Here is an 18,097-nt window from a genome sequence, read left to right as displayed (position 1 = left end):
GTACTAGACGACCAGTTCTGTTAGCCTTTAGCCGTACCCTTATCCTACTCCTCCTCTGTTCCTCTGGTGATGTAAAGGTTAATCCAGGCCCTGCAGTGTCTACCTCCACTCCTATTCCCCAGGTGCTCTCTTTTGATGACTTCTGTAACCGTAAAAACCAAGATCTCAGCAATTACTGCCTCATTGCCTGCATCCGTAATGGGTCTGCTGTCAAACGACCACCCCTCATCACTGTATAATGCTCCCTAAAACACTTCAGCGAGCAGGCCTTTCTAATCGACCTAGCCAGTGTATCCTGGAAGGATATTGATCTCATTCCATCAGTAGAGGATGCCTGGTTATTCTTTAAAAATGCCTCCCTCACCATCTTAAATAAGCGTGCCCCATTCAAAAAAATGTAGAACCAGGAACAAAAATATATATATAGTCTTTGGTTCTCTCCAGACCTGACTGCCCTTGACCAGCACAAAAACATCCTGTGGCGGACTGCATTAGCATCGAATAGTCCCTGCGATATGCAACTTTTCAGGGAAGTCAGGAACCAAATACAAAGGCAGTTAGGGAAGCTAAGGCTAGCTTTTTCAAGCAGAAATGTTCATCCTGTAGCACAAACTGAAAAATGTTCTGGGACACTAAAGTCCATGGAGAATAAGAACACCTCCTCCCAGGTGCCCACTGCACTGAGGCTAGGAAACACTGTCACCACTGATAAATCCACTATAATTGAGAATTTCAATAAGCATTTTTCTACAGCTAGCCATGCTTTCCACCTGGCTACCCCTACCCCGATCAACAGCCCTGCAGCCCCCACAGCAACTCGCCCAAGCCTCCCCATTTCTCCTTCACCCAAATCCAGATAGCTGATGTTCTGAGCTGCAAAATCTGCACCACAACAAATCAGCCGGGCCAGACAATCTGGACCCTTTCTTTCAAAAATGATCTTCCGAAATTGTTGCAACCCCTATTACTAGCCTGTTCAACCTCTCTTTCGTATCATCTGAGATTCCCAAAGATTGGAAAGCTGCCACGGTCATCCCCCACTTCAAAGGGGGAGACACTCTAGAAACAAACTGCTATAGACCTATATCTATCCTACCCTGCCTTTCTAACGTTTTCGAAAGCCAAGTTAACCTCTTGCTCCTACCTGGCACGCAGGCGTCCCATCTAGAGATCTGGAAATGCAAATGCGCTACGCTAAATGCTAATAGTATTAGTTAAAACTCAAACGTTCATTAAAATACACATGCAGGGTATTGAATTAAAGCTACACTCGTGAATCCAGGCAACAAGTCAGATTTTTTTTAATGATTTTCGGCGAAAGCATGAGAAGCTATTATCTGATAGCATGTAACACCCCAAAAGACCCGCAGGGGACGTAAACAAAATAATTAGCATAGTCGGCGCTACACAAACCGCACAATAAAATATAAAACATTCATTACCTTTGACCATCTTCTTTGTTGGCACTCCTAGATGTCCCATAATCACTATTGGGTCTTTTTTTCGATTAAATCGGTCCATATATAGCCTAGATATCGATCTATGCGTTTCATAATGTAACATAATTTTTTAAAATTAAAAAAGTTGATGATAAACTTTCACAAAACACTTCGAAATACTTTTGTAATGCAACTTTAGGTATTAGTACACGTTAATAAGCGATAAAATTCATCAGGAGGCGATGTAAATTCTATAGGTGTCCGTCTGGAAAAAATGTCAGGAGAAATCTCAACCAAAACATCCGGTCGGATCCCTTGATTCGGTTTGACCAAGAATCAAAGCCGAAGCAAATGACACGACACTAGACATCGTGTGGAAGCTGTAGGTACTGCAACCTCGGCCTCATTTAATTCGGTTCACCTTTAACAATTCCTGGAAGTGGCGCATGGATATTTATTTCCATTTTCAGGGATAAGATTTTCCTGCACTTTTCGATGAAACGCATGTTCTGTTATAGTCACAGCAGTGATTTAACCAGTTTTATAAACGTCTGAGTGTTTTCTATCCACACATACTAATCATATGCATATACTATATTCCTGGCATGAGCAGCAGGGCGCTGAAATGTTGCGCGATTTTTGACAGAATGTTCGAAAAAGTAGGGGGTAGGAGTAACAGGTTAACAAACAGATTACCGAGCATTTAGAATCCCACCGTACCTTCGACGATACAATCTGGTTTCCGAGCTGGTCATGGGTGCACCTCAGCCACACTCAAGGTCCTAAACGATATCATAACCGCTATCGACAAGAGACAATACTGTGTAGCCGTATTCATTGACCTGGCCAAGGCTTTCGACTCTGTCAATCACCACATACTTATCGGCAGACTCAACAGACTTGGTTTCTCAAATGACTGCACAAATGATTGTGTCAAATCGGAGGGCCTGTTGTCCGAACCTCTGGCAGTCTCTATGGGGGTAACACAGGGTTCAATTCTCAGGCCGACTCTCTTCTCTGTATAGATTAATGATGTCGCTCTTCCTGCTGGTGATTCTCTGATCCACCTCTACGCAGATGACACAATTATGCATACCTCTGGCCCTTCTTTGGAGACTGTGTTATTAACTAACCTCCAGACTAACCTGCCCGCCCGTCCAGCATCTCTACTCCGGATGGTTCTGACTTAGAATATGTAACTACAAATACCCAAGTGTCTGGTTAGACTGTAAAATCTCCTTCCAGACTCACATTAAGCATCTCCAATCCAAAATTAAATCTAGTATTGGCTTTCTATTTCGCAACAAAGCATCACTCGTGCTAACAAACATACCCTCGTAAAACTGACCATCCTACCAAGCCTCAACTTTGGTGATGTAATTTACAAAATAGCCTCCAACACTCTACTCAACAAATTGGATGCAGTCTATCACAGTGTCATTTGCTTTGCTACCAAAGCCCCATATACCACCCACCACTGTGACCTGTACGCTCTCGTTGGTTGGCCCTCGCTTCATATTTGTCGCCCATTCCACTGGCTCCAGGTCATCTACAAGTCTCTGCTAGGTAAAGCCCTGCCTTATCTCAGCTCACTGGTCACCATAGCAGCACCCACCCGTAGAACGTGCTCCAGCAGGTATATCTCACTAGTCACCCCCAAAGCCAATTCCTCTTTTGGCCGCCTTTCCTTCCAGTTCTCTGCTGCCAATGACTGGAACGAACTGCAAAAATCACTGAAGCTGGAGACACATATCTCCCTCACTAGCTTTAAGAACCAGCTGTCTGAGCAGCTCACAGATCACTGCCCATCTGTAAATAGCCTATTCAACTACGTCATCCCCATACTGTATTTATTTATTTGTCTTGCACCTTTGCACCCCAGTATCTCTACTTGCACATTCCTATTCTGCACATCTACCATTCCAGTGTTTAATTACTATATTGTAATTACTTCACCACCATGGCCTATTTATTGCCTTACTTTCCTTATCTTACCTCATTTGCACACACAGTATATATACTTTTATACTGTATTATTCACTGTGTTTGTTTATTCCATGTGTAACTCTGTGTTGTTGTATATGTCGAAATGCTTTGCTTTATTTTGGCCAGGTGGCGGTTGTAAATGAGAACTTGTTCTCAACTAGCCTACCTGGTTAATTAAAGGTGAAATATAGATATTTTTTTAATTAAAAAAATCATTGCATAGTGCAGAAAATACACGAGAGTTCAGGCGCCTTGCTTTAACAAAGTTAACCATTTTCACTGTAGTGTCCAAAATGTCTTTCATGCTGTCAGGCATTCCCTTGGCAGCAAGAGCCTCTCGGTGGATGCTGCAGTGTACCCAAGTGGAGTCGGGAGCAACTGCTTGCACACACGTTACCACTCCACTATGTCTCCCTGTCATGGCTTTAGCACCATCAGTACAGATACCAACATGAGCAGCAGCTACGTTTGGCTACATACGGACCGTTAGTGGAATTCCCGTGAGAGTGTAACGGTTAATGTGATTGGATGATAATTATTTGACTAGGCTACCTGGTTAATGTGATTGGATGATAATTATTTGACTAGGCTACCTGGTTAATGTGATTGGATGATAATTATTTGACTAGGCTACCTGGTTAATGTGATTGGATGATAATTATTTGACTAGGCTTCCTGTATTTGACATTGTGTTGTTTTTTCCCTGAACACTAGATGGTTTAATTTATTTTTGGCAGTGAAACGGGGGCTACTCACGTAAGAAAAAAATCTCACCCAAATGTATAGCCCCATTGGAAAATATAAATGGAATGTTGGAAAATGTGAAGAAAAAAAAATGAATTGGTAAAAGACAAGGCTATGAATACGTTCTGAAGGCACTGCATGTCAGCATCTCTCATTATCCCTTCTCTGAGGGAATATTCTTGCTTCTTTAGTTGATTTACATCGCCCAGAGAGAATATATCCACTTGCTCAACCAATCATTATGGTCTAGAGTGATTGTTTTATTAATTTACATTTCGATGAAATACTGCTGGAATAAAATAGAGCCATGTTATTGTTTGTTTTTATCACCACTTATTGTGAAAGATGAAAGATATATAGATATAACACTGAATCATCCCTTTCATACTGCTTGATATCAGTCCATAAATTTGAAATCTATAATTTTGTCCATTGGTTAATATATATGCCATTTAGCAGACGCTTTTATCCAAAGCGACTTACAGTCATGTGTGCATACATTCTACGTATGGGTGGTCCCGGGGATCGAACCCACTACCCTGGCGTTACAAGCGCCATGCTCTACCAACTGAGCTACAGAAGGACCGACACCTGCCTCTGAGAACCATACTAGGCCGAACCCAAAAACCAACATAGACTGCCCACCCCAACTCACGCCCTGACCATACTAAAACAAAGAATAAAATAACAGAATGTGACTATCAAATAAAATTGTATTAGTCACATGCGCCGAATACAACAGTGAAATGCTGAATACAACAGGTATTTCACCTTACAGTGAAATGTTCAATTACGAGGCCCTAACCAACAATGCAGTTTAAAAAAAAATAAAAGAAGAGCAGCAGTAAAATAACAATAGTGAGACAATATACAGGGGGCAACCGGAACAGAGTCAATGTGCACCGGTTAGTTGAGGTAATATGTACATGTAGGTAGAGTTATTAAAGTGACTCTGCATAGATGATAACAACAGAGTAGCAGCGGTGTAAAAGAGGGGTACAAGGCAAATAGTCTGGGGAGCCATTTCATTAGATGTTCAAGAGTCTTCGGGGTAGAAGCTGTTTAGAAGCCTCTTGGGCCTAGACTTGGCGCTCCGGTACCGCTTGCCGTGCAGTATCAGAGAGATCAGTCTGACTAGGGTGGCTGGAGTCTTTGACAATTTTTTGGGTCTTCCTCTGACACCGCCTGGTATAGAGGTCCTGGATGGCAGGGAGCTTGGCCCCAGTGATGTACTGGGCCGTACGCACTACCCTCTGTAGGGCCTTCCTCTGACACCGCCTGGTATAGAGGTCCTGGATGGCAGGAAGCTTGGCCCCAGTGATTGCTTGGCCCCTCTGTAGTGCCTTGCGGTCGGAGGCTGAGCTGTTGCCATACCAGGCAGTGATGCAACCAGTCAGGATGCTCTCGATGGTGCAGCTGTAAAACCCTTTGACGATCTGAGGACCCATGATGAATCTTTTTAGTCTCCTGTGGTCTTATTACATTTTTGATACTGGCCAATGATTATAAACAGTGATTCTGATTCAACCATAGCTTAAATAAATGTTACAAAAATTAATAATACATTTATTAAAATACATTGTGCCCCTGGCCTGGGGGGATGGGAGTTCATTCATGTAGCTACATGTAGTAACGTTAGGGTAATGTTAACTAGCTAGCCTGGTGCACCGTCACCCATGAAAGGAGGTTTGGCTAGCGAATAAGCGATTTAGCCAGGCAGCCTAGGACAACAAAAAAAATAAGAGTCATAAACCATTTAGTCAACATGAAAGGGATGGCATTGGCTTTTCTCTCTTCTGAGTCAACATGTTGTTCTACTTGCACGAACCCACACACACACCAGTCCCATGGACAGCCACATCATATTCAGATGACATTGACTGAGATAGATCATTTTTTGTTATGTGTTTATCATTTATTGTCACTGTGTTAGACTAAGCATAGATGAGCCCCACAGTGGAGGTGTCATAATACCCACACTACCTAGCAGTCAAACAGGGAAATTGTTCCAATAGTTTTATAGAGCCCCAGAGTGGAGGTGTTGTAGTACCCATAACACCTAGCAGTCAAACAGGTAAATGGTTCCAATAGTTTTATTGAGCCCCACAGTGGAGGTGTCATAATACCCATAACACCTAGCAGTCAAACAGGGAAATGGTTCCAATCGTTTTTTTTCCCCACCACTCATTTTCCCAATAGAGAATTTTAGAATAAGAATAAGGGCTGTGTTTAGTGAAGTCTTACCCTGGTGCGTGACATTTTGATAACCATGGAAATCTCTCTTAGACAAGGTGACTTTTAACAATAAATCAGGTCTATTCATATCCAAAAAGACTTATTACCATCAAAGTAGACATCATACAAAACTACAAATCCCTGCAAGCTCCTTCACACCATCTCTAGCTGACACTTTTGCCAACAGTTATCGTGTCAAATTTAAACTTGCACAAAAACAGTTCACAAAATTGAATATAAATTTAAAGAGTTTACTGAATTTATCCATCAATAAATTGAGTTAATCTCTGGATTAACTATCTAATGTTCTTACCTTAGCCTCGATTCAGCCATCTCGTTCAGATCATCATGGCATTTGTTGTTCTTTATGACACATTAGTAACTAATTAGCATGACATTTTCGGTAAATACAACAACAGCACCTATTTTACTGGTTTCTAAAAATCCACCATGGGAAAAATGAATTATGGAAAAACTATTGGAACCATTTCCCTGTTTGACCGCTAGGTGTTATGGGTATTATGACACCTCCACTGTGGGGCTCTATAAAACTATTGGAACCATTTCCCTGTTTGACTGCTAGGTGTTATGGGTATTATGACACCTCCACTGTGGGGCTCTATAAAACTATTGGAACCATTTCCTTGTTTGACCGCTAGGTGTTATGGGTATTATGACACCTCCACTGTGGGGCTCTATAAAACTATTGGAACCATTTCCCTGTTTGACTGCTATGTGTTATGGGTATTATGACACCTCCACTGTGGGGCTCTATAAAACTATTGGAACCATTTCCCTGTTTGACTGCTAGGTGTTATGGGTATTATGACACCTCCACTGTGGGGCTCTATAAAACTATTGGAACCATTTCCCTGTTTGACTGCTAGGTGTTATGGGTATTATGACACCTCCACTGTGGGGCTCTATAAAACTATTGGAATCATTTCCCTGTTTGACTGCTAGGTGTTATGGGTATTATGACACCTCCACTGTGGGGCTCTATAAAACTATTGGAACCATTTCCCTGTTTGACTGCTAGGTGTTATGGGTATTATGACACCTCCACTGTGGGGCTCTATAAAACTATTGGAACCATTTCCTTGTTTGACCGCTAGGTGTTATGGGTATTATGACACCTCCACTGTGGGGCTCTATAAAACTATTGGAACCATTTCCCTGTTTGACTGCTAGGTGTTATGGGTATAATGACACCTCCACTGTGGGGCTCTATAAAACTATTGGAACCATTTCCCTGTTTGACTGCTAGGTGTTATGGGTATTATGACACCTCCACTGTGGGGCTCTATAAAACTATTGGAACCATTTCCTTGTTTGACCGCTAGGTGTTATGGGTATTATGACACCTCCACTGTGGGGCTCTATAAAACTATTGGAACCATTTCCCTGTTTGACTGCTAGGTGTTATGGGTATTATGACACCTCCACTGTGGGGCTCTATAAAACTATTGGAACCATTTCCTTGTTTGACCGCTAGGTGTTATGGGTATTATGACACCTCCACTGTGGGGCTCTATAAAACTATTGGAACCATTTCCCTGTTTGACTGCTAGGTGTTATGGGTATTATGACACCTCCACTGTGGGGCTCTATAAAACTATTGGAACCATTTCCCTGTTTGACCGCTAGGTGTTATGGGTATTATGACACCTCCACTGTGGGGCTCTATAAAACTATCGGAACCATTTCCTTGTTTGACTGCTAGGTGTTATGGGGCTATTTAATCTAATCAAATTGTTTTTGTCACATGTGTAGGTAGACCTTACATTGAAATGACAAAGCCATTAACCAACAATGCAGTTTTTAAAAATAATACATGTGAAAATAAACAAGTACAACATTTAAGACACATTTTTAAAGAGCATCAGTAAAATAACAGTAAAATAACAGTAGCGAGGCTATGTACATATGAGGGTATGCGAGGGGACACTGGTTAGTCGAGGTAATTGAGGTAATATGTACATGCAGGTAGAGTTAAAGTGACTATGCATAGATAATAACCAGAGAGAAGCATTAGTGTAAAACAGGCAGGAAGGGTTTGGGGGGGTGCGAATTGTCTGGGCAGCCATTTGAATAGTCTTTTTGGCTTGGGGGTAGAAGCTGTTAAGAAACCTTTTTGGACCTCGGCTTGGCACTCTGGTATTATGACTCGCACAGTGGTACTCTATGGTGGTAGAATAGTGGAGGAAGCACCTGTTTTCTTTGCGACTTGCGGAAACCTGCTCGTCCTGTTTGACCTGTTCAACCTGCTCAACCTGCTTAACCTGCTTGTCCTGTTCAACCTGCTTAACCTGCTCAACCTGCTTAACCTGCTCGTCCTGCTTAACCTGCTTGCCCTGTTCAATCTGCTTAACCTGCTCAACCTGCTTAACCTGCTTAACCTTTTCAACCTGCTTAACCTGCTAGTCCTGCTCAACCTGCTTAACCTGCTCATCCTGTTCAACCTGCTTAACCTGCTTGTCCTGTTCAACCTGCTTAACCTGTTCAACCTGCTTAACCTGCTCACCCTGTTCAACCTGCTTAACCTGCTCACCCTGTTCAACCTGCTTAACCTGCTTGCCCTGTTCAATCTGCTTGTCCTGCTCAACCTGCTTAACCTGCTCATTCTGTTCAACCTGCTTAACCTGCTTAACCTGTTAGTCCTGCTCAACCTGCTTAACCTGCTCATTCTGTTCAACCTGCTTAACCTGCTTAACCTGCTAGTCCTGCTCAACCTGCTTAACCTGCTCATCCTGCTCAACCTGCTTAACCTGCTCACCCTGTTCAACCTGTTCAACCTGCTTAACCTGCTAGTCCTGCTCAACCTGCTTAACCTGCTAGTCCTGCTCAACCTGCTTAACCTGCTCATCCTGCTCAACCTGCTTAACCTGCTCAACCTGTTCAACCTGCTTAACCTGCTAGTCCTGCTCAACCTGCTTAACCTGCTCAACCTGCTCAACCTGCTTAACCTGCTCATCCTGTTCAACCTGCTTAACCTGCTTAACCTGCTTAACCTGTTCATCCTGTTCAACCTGCTTAACCTGCTAGTCCTGCTCAACCTGCTTGCTTTTCTGCCTCTCTTGGAGGAAGTTGAGAATATCCATATTTGCTCTGAGTGACATGCTGAGTGATGACATTGACATCTAACCAGTGCTGTAGGGGTGGGGGAGGGATTAAGGGTCCACTGCATTGTGGGTCCACTGCACTGTGAAATCACAGCAGTCACTCCAGGGCATCTTGCTGTGCCTGCTACTTCCTAGTGCAGGATATTGGATTGTTTATTTTTGTCTTAAAAATGTGTCAGTAAAACATAAATGTTACACGGCATTGTGGGGTTATGTAATCTCAAATCCGACTGGATAAAATCAAACATAAAATACTTGTTCTTAAAAAGAAAGTAATTTTCATTGTTCTACTCCTGTCGAATCCACATCCATCCTGTGTTCCAGATCGAGGATATGCAGTGGGCTAACAGACAGACAGAGATCCCCAGCTCTGTGTGCAGTCAGCCCTGCAAGACAGGACAGAGGAAGAAGGCAGTGAAAGGCATGCCGTGTTGCTGGCACTGTGAACCCTGTGACGGCTACCAGTACCAGTATGATGAAACATCCTGCAAGCTGTGCTCCTACAGCATGATGCCCAACCCCAACAGGTGACAGACAGGAGCACTGTAGACATAACTTTAAGACTTGCCAAAATTACACAAACGTTCCCAAAATTCCCAGGTATTTCTGGAAGACCTGGGAATATTGGGAAAGTTTCAGGAATTGTTCAACCCTAGATAATTCTATAACGTTTTTATGCTCTCCTTGATACAGTAGTATTATAAAACAAAGTTTTACAGTACAATACTGCTTGACGTCTTGTCGTCTGTATGTGTATTTTCTAAATTGTCAAATTAAATGAAACTTAATAAATCAATCTATTAAAAGGACGGCATGTCAGCCCATCCCCATCGTGAAGCTGGAGTGGCACTCCCCTTGGGCAGTGATCCCCGTCTTCCTCGCCATGCTGGGTATCATCGCCACCATCTTCGTCATGGCAACCTTCATCCGCTACAACGACACGCCCATTGTCCGTGCGTCGGGCCGTGAACTGAGCTATGTCCTCCTCACCGGGATCTTCCTCTGTTACATCATCACCTTCGTCATGATCGCCAAGCCCGACATCGCCATATGCTCGTTCCGCCGGATCTTCCTGGGTCTGGGCATGTGCATCAGCTACGCCGCGTTACTCACCAAAACCAACCGGATCTACCGAATCTTTGAAGAAGGTAAGACGTCTGTGACGGCACCCAGGCTGATCAGCCCGACCTCTCAGCTGGCCATCACTTCTTCCCTAATTTCCGCTCAGCTACTGGGTGTGTTCGTCTGGTTCGGTGTGGATCCCCCAAACACCGTCATCGACTACGACGAACAGAAGACATTCAACTCAGACCAGGCTAGAGGAGTGTTGAAATGTGACATCACGGATCTACAGATTATCTGCTCGCTGGGTTATAGCATCCTACTCATGGTCACGTGTACGGTGTACGCCATCAAGACGCGGGGCGTCCCGGAGAACTTTAACGAGGCCAAGCCCATTGGATTCACGATGTATACCACCTGTATCGTTTGGCTAGCCTTCATTCCCATCTTCTTTGGAACAGCTCAGTCTGCAGAAAAGGTAAGGTTGATTTCAGATTGTTTCCTATTTATTAATTATTATAATAATGATGGGCCTAAGTCTAGTCCTGGAATAAAAAACGTAATATTCTCCATTGAAAGGGTTTCTTTGTCCAAGATTAGGTTTAAACTGTGTCTGGGTAACCAGCCAATTAAATCATATTGGATAACTTTCAGTTTAGCACTGATGGGAAGTTACCCGGTGGCAGATGGCCTATTTACTTGCACACTTTAATATTGGTTGCACCAATGTGCCAACCCACGACTTGGCAAATTAGACAGAACCTTTGATTTTATATGTGACCGGTGACAGGATCTAAGCCAATAGACGTGACTTCCTACTTCACAGTAGGGCCATTATTTTTTTAGTATTTTTTTTGTAGAAATGCCTTCTTGAACATGTTGCTTAATTTACAAACTTGTATGGGGTCATTAATAATTATGAATACAATTTTTTAAATGATGAGTTTAGCCAAGGAAAAAGCACTGAGCTATACAGGGAGAAAGACAGGATCCATCCTGGCTAGTCCTGATTGACTGAGATAATGGAGTTGTTGGACATGCCGTGAGCATTCTTGATTGGTCTGTGATGTCACAGGGTTCTTGCTACGGTTCTCATAAGCATTGTTGCCCTGAATTTAGAGGACTACTTTCTGACTCACACGCGTTGACGTGTGGTTGGTTTAAAAGACGGATGGGTCTAAGACTTAAGAATGATGAATCGGACGTAAACAACATCTTTCAAAGGGAATTTTATTGTCTCTTAACTAAAGCTAAAGCAAGTTTATCAACTTTTAAAGCAGTAAACGGCATAACCATATTTCCCTCAACTACAGTGAAAAAGAAATTAACTTACATTTGCTATTAACCTCGATAGAGACATTCAGACATATGACATATTGCTGTTTGTGTCAGTTTGATCTCAAATTCCATGTCCAGGCCATGAACAGACAGTCTGATGTTGCTTTAATTGGTCTGTTCGCTAGCTGAAGGCAATCTAGACTCTCCTTAACCTCTGTAGCTATAAGAGGATCAGCTGTGGCTTATCCAAGGTTACGTCCAAAACGTTCACCCCATTCCCTTCATGGTGCACTACTTTGAACCAGGGCACATAGTGCTTTTTGGGATACAGATTGTGTCTGAAATTAATGAAATCATCAGAAATAATAAGCTATAATATGGCTGCATGGCGATGGTACATTTAAAAAAAAATGAATTGCTGGTGTAAATTCATTTCTATATAAACCATGTTTGATTATCTGACTTTTTGTCATCGTCGTGGTTGTTTGTCTTTCTTGACCACTGGCTGTGTTTGTTTCCCTCTCGTCTTGCTAGTTGGCCTTAAAACCAATTACGTCTGAGGAAATGGAAAACTACAACACCTGGTATGTGTATGTGGAATACAGGTGTTGTGAAGCTGACTGTTAGATTGCCTTTGTTCAATCCAATCACAGCGTAGTCAGAGACTCAGTTTAATTTAACCATCTGTTTTATCAGTGGTACAATAGATCATATTATTATCAGTGGTGGACCGGCCTTCTGGCATTTCGGGCAAATGTATTGCCTTTCCTCTCTTATCCTACCTCATTTCCACATGCTGTATATAGATTTTCTACTGTGTAATTGATTGTATGTTTGTTTATTTCCATGTGTAACTCTGTGTTGTTGTATCTGTCGAACTGCTTTGCTTTATTCTTGGCCAGGTCACAATTGTAAATGAGATATTGTTCTCAACCAGCCTACCTGGTTAAATAAAGGTGAAATAAATAACCATTTTAAAAACAATATGCCAGATGGGCTAGTCCAGTTTTAACCTAGTGAGCCTGTTTAACTTGTTATTTTTTTGCATAGAAATGATCATTATATGGCTTATAATGGGTTCCTCAAAGAATAAAAAAAAATGGGCCAGTGCCTTAAAAATACCAGAGCCAATTTCTGGTCTTAGACCGCCCCTGTTTTCTACTGGATTTAGCATTTCCCAAATTCTTTTGGTGTACAAACGGCTTAAGTGCTCCCGAAAATAGGTGTTAGAAATGTACCCCCGAAGCGCAACAGAAAAGGGTTCAGAAACTGAAACGATTGTGCCTTTACAAATTCCACCGGCAAACCAAAAAAGGATTTGCAATGCAGCTGAAGGGCTGAGTCTAGTGAAAGTGCATTTTGTTTTGTACAATAGGGTACTGTAACTAAACTACCTGCTTAATATGTACCCGACTGGCACACTATATCATACACTGACTATACAACACATTAGATAGACCAAATCAAATCAAATCAAATCAAATCAAATTTTATTTGTCACATACACATGGTTAGCAGATGTTAAATGCGAGTGTAGCGAAATGCTTGTGCTTCTATTTCCGACAATGCAGTGATAACCAACAAGTAATCTAACTAACAATTCCAAAACTACTGTATTATACACAGTGTAAGGGGATAAGGAACATGTACATAAGGATATATGAATGAGTGATGGTACAGAGCAGCATACAGTAGATGGTATCGAGTACAGTATATACATATGAGATGAGTGTGTAGACAAAGTAAACAAAGTGGCATAGTTAAAGTGGCTAGTGATACATGTGTTACATAAGGATGCAGTCGATGATGTAGAGTACAGTATATACATATGCATATGACCATGTGAATCCAGTTGAAGCTATGATCCCACTTCAATCAGTGTAGATGAAGGAGAGGAGACAGGTGGTAGAATGATTTGCCTTGAGACATTTGAGACGTGGGTTGTTACACGTGTGCCATGCAGAAAGTGGGCAAGACAAAAAAAATGGTAAGTGTTTTTGGTAGTAGGTGCCGGGCGCACCGGTTTGTGTCAAGAACTACAAACAGCAGCATGGGGTTTCTTTTCTCACATTCAGTTTCCTGTGTGTATCAAGAATGGTCTACCACCTCAAAAGGGACATCCAGCCAACTTCACACAACTGTGTCAACATGGTCCAGCATCCCTGTGGAATACTTTCGACACCTTGTAGAGTCCATGCCCTGACAAATTGAGGCTGTTCTGAGGGCATAAGGGTGGAGGAGGGGAGGGAGGGGAGGGAGGGGAGGGGGGTAACTCAATATAAGGGAGGTGTTTGGTATACTCTGTGTAGTGCACTACATTTGACCAAGGCCCTGTGGGTTCTGGTCAAAAGTAGAGCACAATATAGGGAATAGGGTGTGATTTGGGAGCTGAATACTAAAGGTGATATGCAGCCCTGGGAAGAGAACAGAGAGGCTCATTAGGTCGACAGTTTCATATGTCCAGGGGAGCTGTGTGTGTGTGTGTGTGTGTGTGTGTGTGTGTGTGTGTGTGTGTGTGTGTGTGTGTGTGTGTGTGTGTGTGTGTGTGTGTGTGTGTGTGTGTGTGTGTGTGTGTGTGTGTGTGTGTGTGTGTGTGTGTGTGTGTGTGTGTGTGTGTGTGTGTGTGTGTGTGTGTGTGTGTGTGCTGCCTCATGCTGTGTGAAGGCCTGACGTCAGCAGCCAGGCAGAGCCTAGGCAGGCAAGCAGGCAGTCAGTCAAGCAGGCAGTCAGTCAAGCAGGCAGGCAGGCAGGCAGGTAGGCAGGCAGCAAGCAGACAGGCACCCCAGCCCCAGCAGAGTGGAATTGTAACACCCTGGCCTTTACTGCTTGTCATTACTTACCTGGCTGAGGTCGGGCAGAAAAACTGATGACGATAGAGCAGTATTCACAAGGCCTGAAGAAAAGGGTTACCACACTCCCGCCTCTCAACCCAGCTTTCAAATCGCCTCCAGCACACAGGCACTGTTGGGGCGAGTGACTGAGTGACAAGTCGTTATTTTTTTCTTTCTTGTGCTATTTTGCTATTCGCTTCACGACTCCTGCATGCTTTGTTGACTATATTTGTTTCCACACTCGGGACTCTGACTCTCTATTAGTTAGACAGACTTTACATAGATTTTTTTGGGCCTCCCGTCCTATTCTAACCACCTCTTGCCAGCTTTAAAGGCGTCCGAAATGTTACCCAGCCGAAGCCGTTCGGAAAAGTTGTGCTAACATTATGCTGAAATTTTGTGACGTTTTTGTTCATTTTTGTTCCCCGTCAACTGGGTTACTAAACACCTGTCCTGGCAACCCATCATTACGCACACCTGGCAACCCATCATTACGCACACCTGGCAACCCATCATTACGCACACCTGGCAACCCATCATTACGCACACCTGGCAACCCATCATTATGCACACCTGGCAACCCATAATTACGCACACCTGGCAACCCATCATTACGCACACCTGCAACACTCATTACACACACCTGGCAACACTCATTACACACACCTGCAACACTCATTATGCACACCTGGCAACCCATCTTTACGCACACCTGGCAACCCATCATTACGCACACCTGGCAACCCATCATTACGCACACCTGGCAACCCATCATTACGCACACCTGGCAACCCATCATTACGCACACCTGGCAACCCATCATTACGCACGCCTTGCAACCCATCATTACGCACATCTGGCAACCCATCATTAAGCACATCTGGCAACCCATAATTACGCACACCTGGTAACCCATAATTACGCACACCTGGCAACACTCATTGAGGTTTAGGTTTTAGTGAATGATTTGTCACAAATACTCTTCATTTAAATCTCTTCATTCAAAGATTCTGTGGTCTGGGCACAACAATGTTTGTACACTGTTTTGTGCTGCTGCCATGTTGTTGTCTTGTTGTGTTGCTACCATGCTGTGTTGTCACGTGATGCTATGTTGTTGTCATGTTGTGTTGCTACCATGCTGTGTTGTCACGTGATGCTATGTTCTTGTCTTGTTGTGTTGCTACCATGCTGTGTTGTCACGTGATGCTATGTTGTTGTCTTGTTGTGTTGCTACCATGCTGTGTTGTCACGTGATGCTATGTTCTTGTCTTGTTGTGTTGCTACCATGCTGTGTTGTCACGTGATGCTATGTTGTTGTCTTGTTGTGTTGCTACCATGCTGTGTTGTCACGTGATGCTATGTTGTTGTCATGTTGTGTTGCTACCATGCTGTGTTGTCACGTGATGCTATGTTCTTGTCTTGTTGTGTTGCTACCATGCTGTGTTGTCATGTGATGCTATGTTGTTGTCATGTTGTGTTGCTACCATGCTGTGTTGTCACGTGATGCTATGTTCTTGTCTTGTTGTGTTGCTACCATGCTGTGTTGTCACGTGACGCTATGTTTTTGTCTTGTTGTGTTGCTACCATGCTGTGTTGTCACGTGATGCTATGTTGTTGTCATGTTGTGTTGCTACCATGCTGTGTTGTCACATGATGCTATGTTCTTGTTGTGTTGCTACCATGCTGTGTTGTCACGTGATGCTATGTTCTTGTCTTGTTGTGTTGCTACCATGCTGTGTTGTCACGTGATGCTATGTTGTTGTCTTGTTGTGTTGCTACCATGCTGTGTTGTCACGTGATGCTATGTTCTTGTCTTGTTGTGTTGCTACCATGCTGTGTTGTCACGTGATGCTATGTTGTTGTCATGTTGTGTTGCTACCATGCTGTGTTGTCACGTGATGCTATGTTCTTGTCTTGTTGTGTTGCTACCATGCTGTGTTGTCACGTGATGCTATGTTGTTGTCATGTTGTGTTGCTACCATGCTGTGTTGTCACGTGATGCTATGTTCTTGTCTTGTTGTGTTGCTACCATGCTGTGTTGTCACGTGATGCTATGTTGTTGTCATGTTGTGTTGCTACCATGCTGTGTTGTCACGTGATGCTATGTTCTTGTCTTGTTGTGTTGCTACCATGCTGTGTTGTCACGTGATGCCATGTTCTTGTCTTGTTGTGTTGCTACCATGCTGTGTTGTCACGTGATGCCATGTTCTTGTCTTGTTGTGTTGCTACCATGCTGTGTTGTCACGTGATGCTATGTTCTTGTCTTGTTGTGTTGCTACCATGCTGTGTTGTCACGTGATGCCATGTTCTTGTCTTGTTGTGTTGCTACCATGCTGTGTTGTCACGTGATGCTATGTTCTTGTCTTGTTGTGTTGCTACCATGCTGTGTTGTCACGTGATGCCATGTTCTTGTCTTGTTGTGTTGCTACCATGCTGTGTTGTCACGTGATGCTATGTTGTTGTCATGTTGTGTTGCTACCATGCTGTGTTGTCACGTGATGCTATGTTGTTGTCTTGTTGTGTTGCTACCATGCTGTGTTGTCACGTGATGCCATGTTCTTGTCTTGTTGTGTTGCTACCATGCTGTGTTGTCACGTGATGCTATGTTCTTGTCATGTTGTGTTGCTACCATGCTGTGTTGTCACGTGATGCTATGTTCTTGTCTTGTTGTGTTGCTACCATGCTGTGTTGTCACGTGATGCCATGTTCTTGTCTTGTTGTGTTGCTACCATGCTGTGTTGTCACGTGATGCTATGTTCTTGTCTTGTTGTGTTGCTACCATGCTGTGTTGTCACGTGATGCCATGTTCTTGTCTTGTTGTGTTGCTACCATGCTGTGTTGTCACGTGATGCTATGTTGTTGTCATGTTGTGTTGCTACCATGCTGTGTTGTCACATGATGCTATGTTGTTGTCTTGTTGTGTTGCTACCATGCTGTGTTGTCACGTGATGCTATGTTGTTGTCATGTTGTGTTGCTACCATGCTGTGTTGTCACGTGATGCTATGTTCTTGTCTTGTTGTGTTGCTACCATGCTGTGTTGTCACGTGATGCTATGTTGTTGTCATGTTGTGTTGCTACCATGCTGTGTTGTCATGTGATGCTATGTTCTTGTCTTCTTGTGTTGCTACCATGCTGTGTTGTCACGTGATGCTATGTTGTTGTCATGTTGTGTTGCTACCATGCTGTGTTGTCACGTGATGCTATGTTGTTGTCTTGTTGTGTTGCTACCATGCTGTGTTGTCACGTGATGCTATGTTCTTGTCTTGTTGTGTTGCTACCATGCTGTGTTGTCACGTGATGCTATGTTGTTGTCTTGTTGTGTTGCTACCATGCTGTGTTGTCACGTGATGCTATGTTGTTGTCATGTTGTGTTGCTACCATGCTGTGTTGTCACGTGAT

The 18,097-nt window shown here is 43.2% G+C and overlaps 1 protein-coding gene across 1 annotated transcript in view; it reads left to right on the top strand.

Moving 5' to 3' along the window:
* LOC124003943 (metabotropic glutamate receptor 7-like) overlaps positions 1-18,097 on the top strand; it is a 393,623-nt gene that overhangs the window by 288,113 nt on the left and 87,413 nt on the right. Inside the window, exons 8-9 of the mRNA XM_046312602.1 lie at positions 9,851-10,053; positions 10,334-11,066. Coding sequence (XP_046168558.1) covers positions 9,851-10,053; positions 10,334-11,066 — 936 coding nt within the window. The remainder of the gene's footprint in view (positions 1-9,850; positions 10,054-10,333; positions 11,067-18,097) is intronic.

This window comes from Oncorhynchus gorbuscha, linkage group LG18 (assembly GCF_021184085.1).
Source record: "Oncorhynchus gorbuscha isolate QuinsamMale2020 ecotype Even-year linkage group LG18, OgorEven_v1.0, whole genome shotgun sequence".
NCBI lineage: Eukaryota > Metazoa > Chordata > Actinopteri > Salmoniformes > Salmonidae > Oncorhynchus > Oncorhynchus gorbuscha.
Note: the sequence above shows the minus strand (reverse complement) of the source record. Positions and strands in the feature narration are given on the sequence as shown.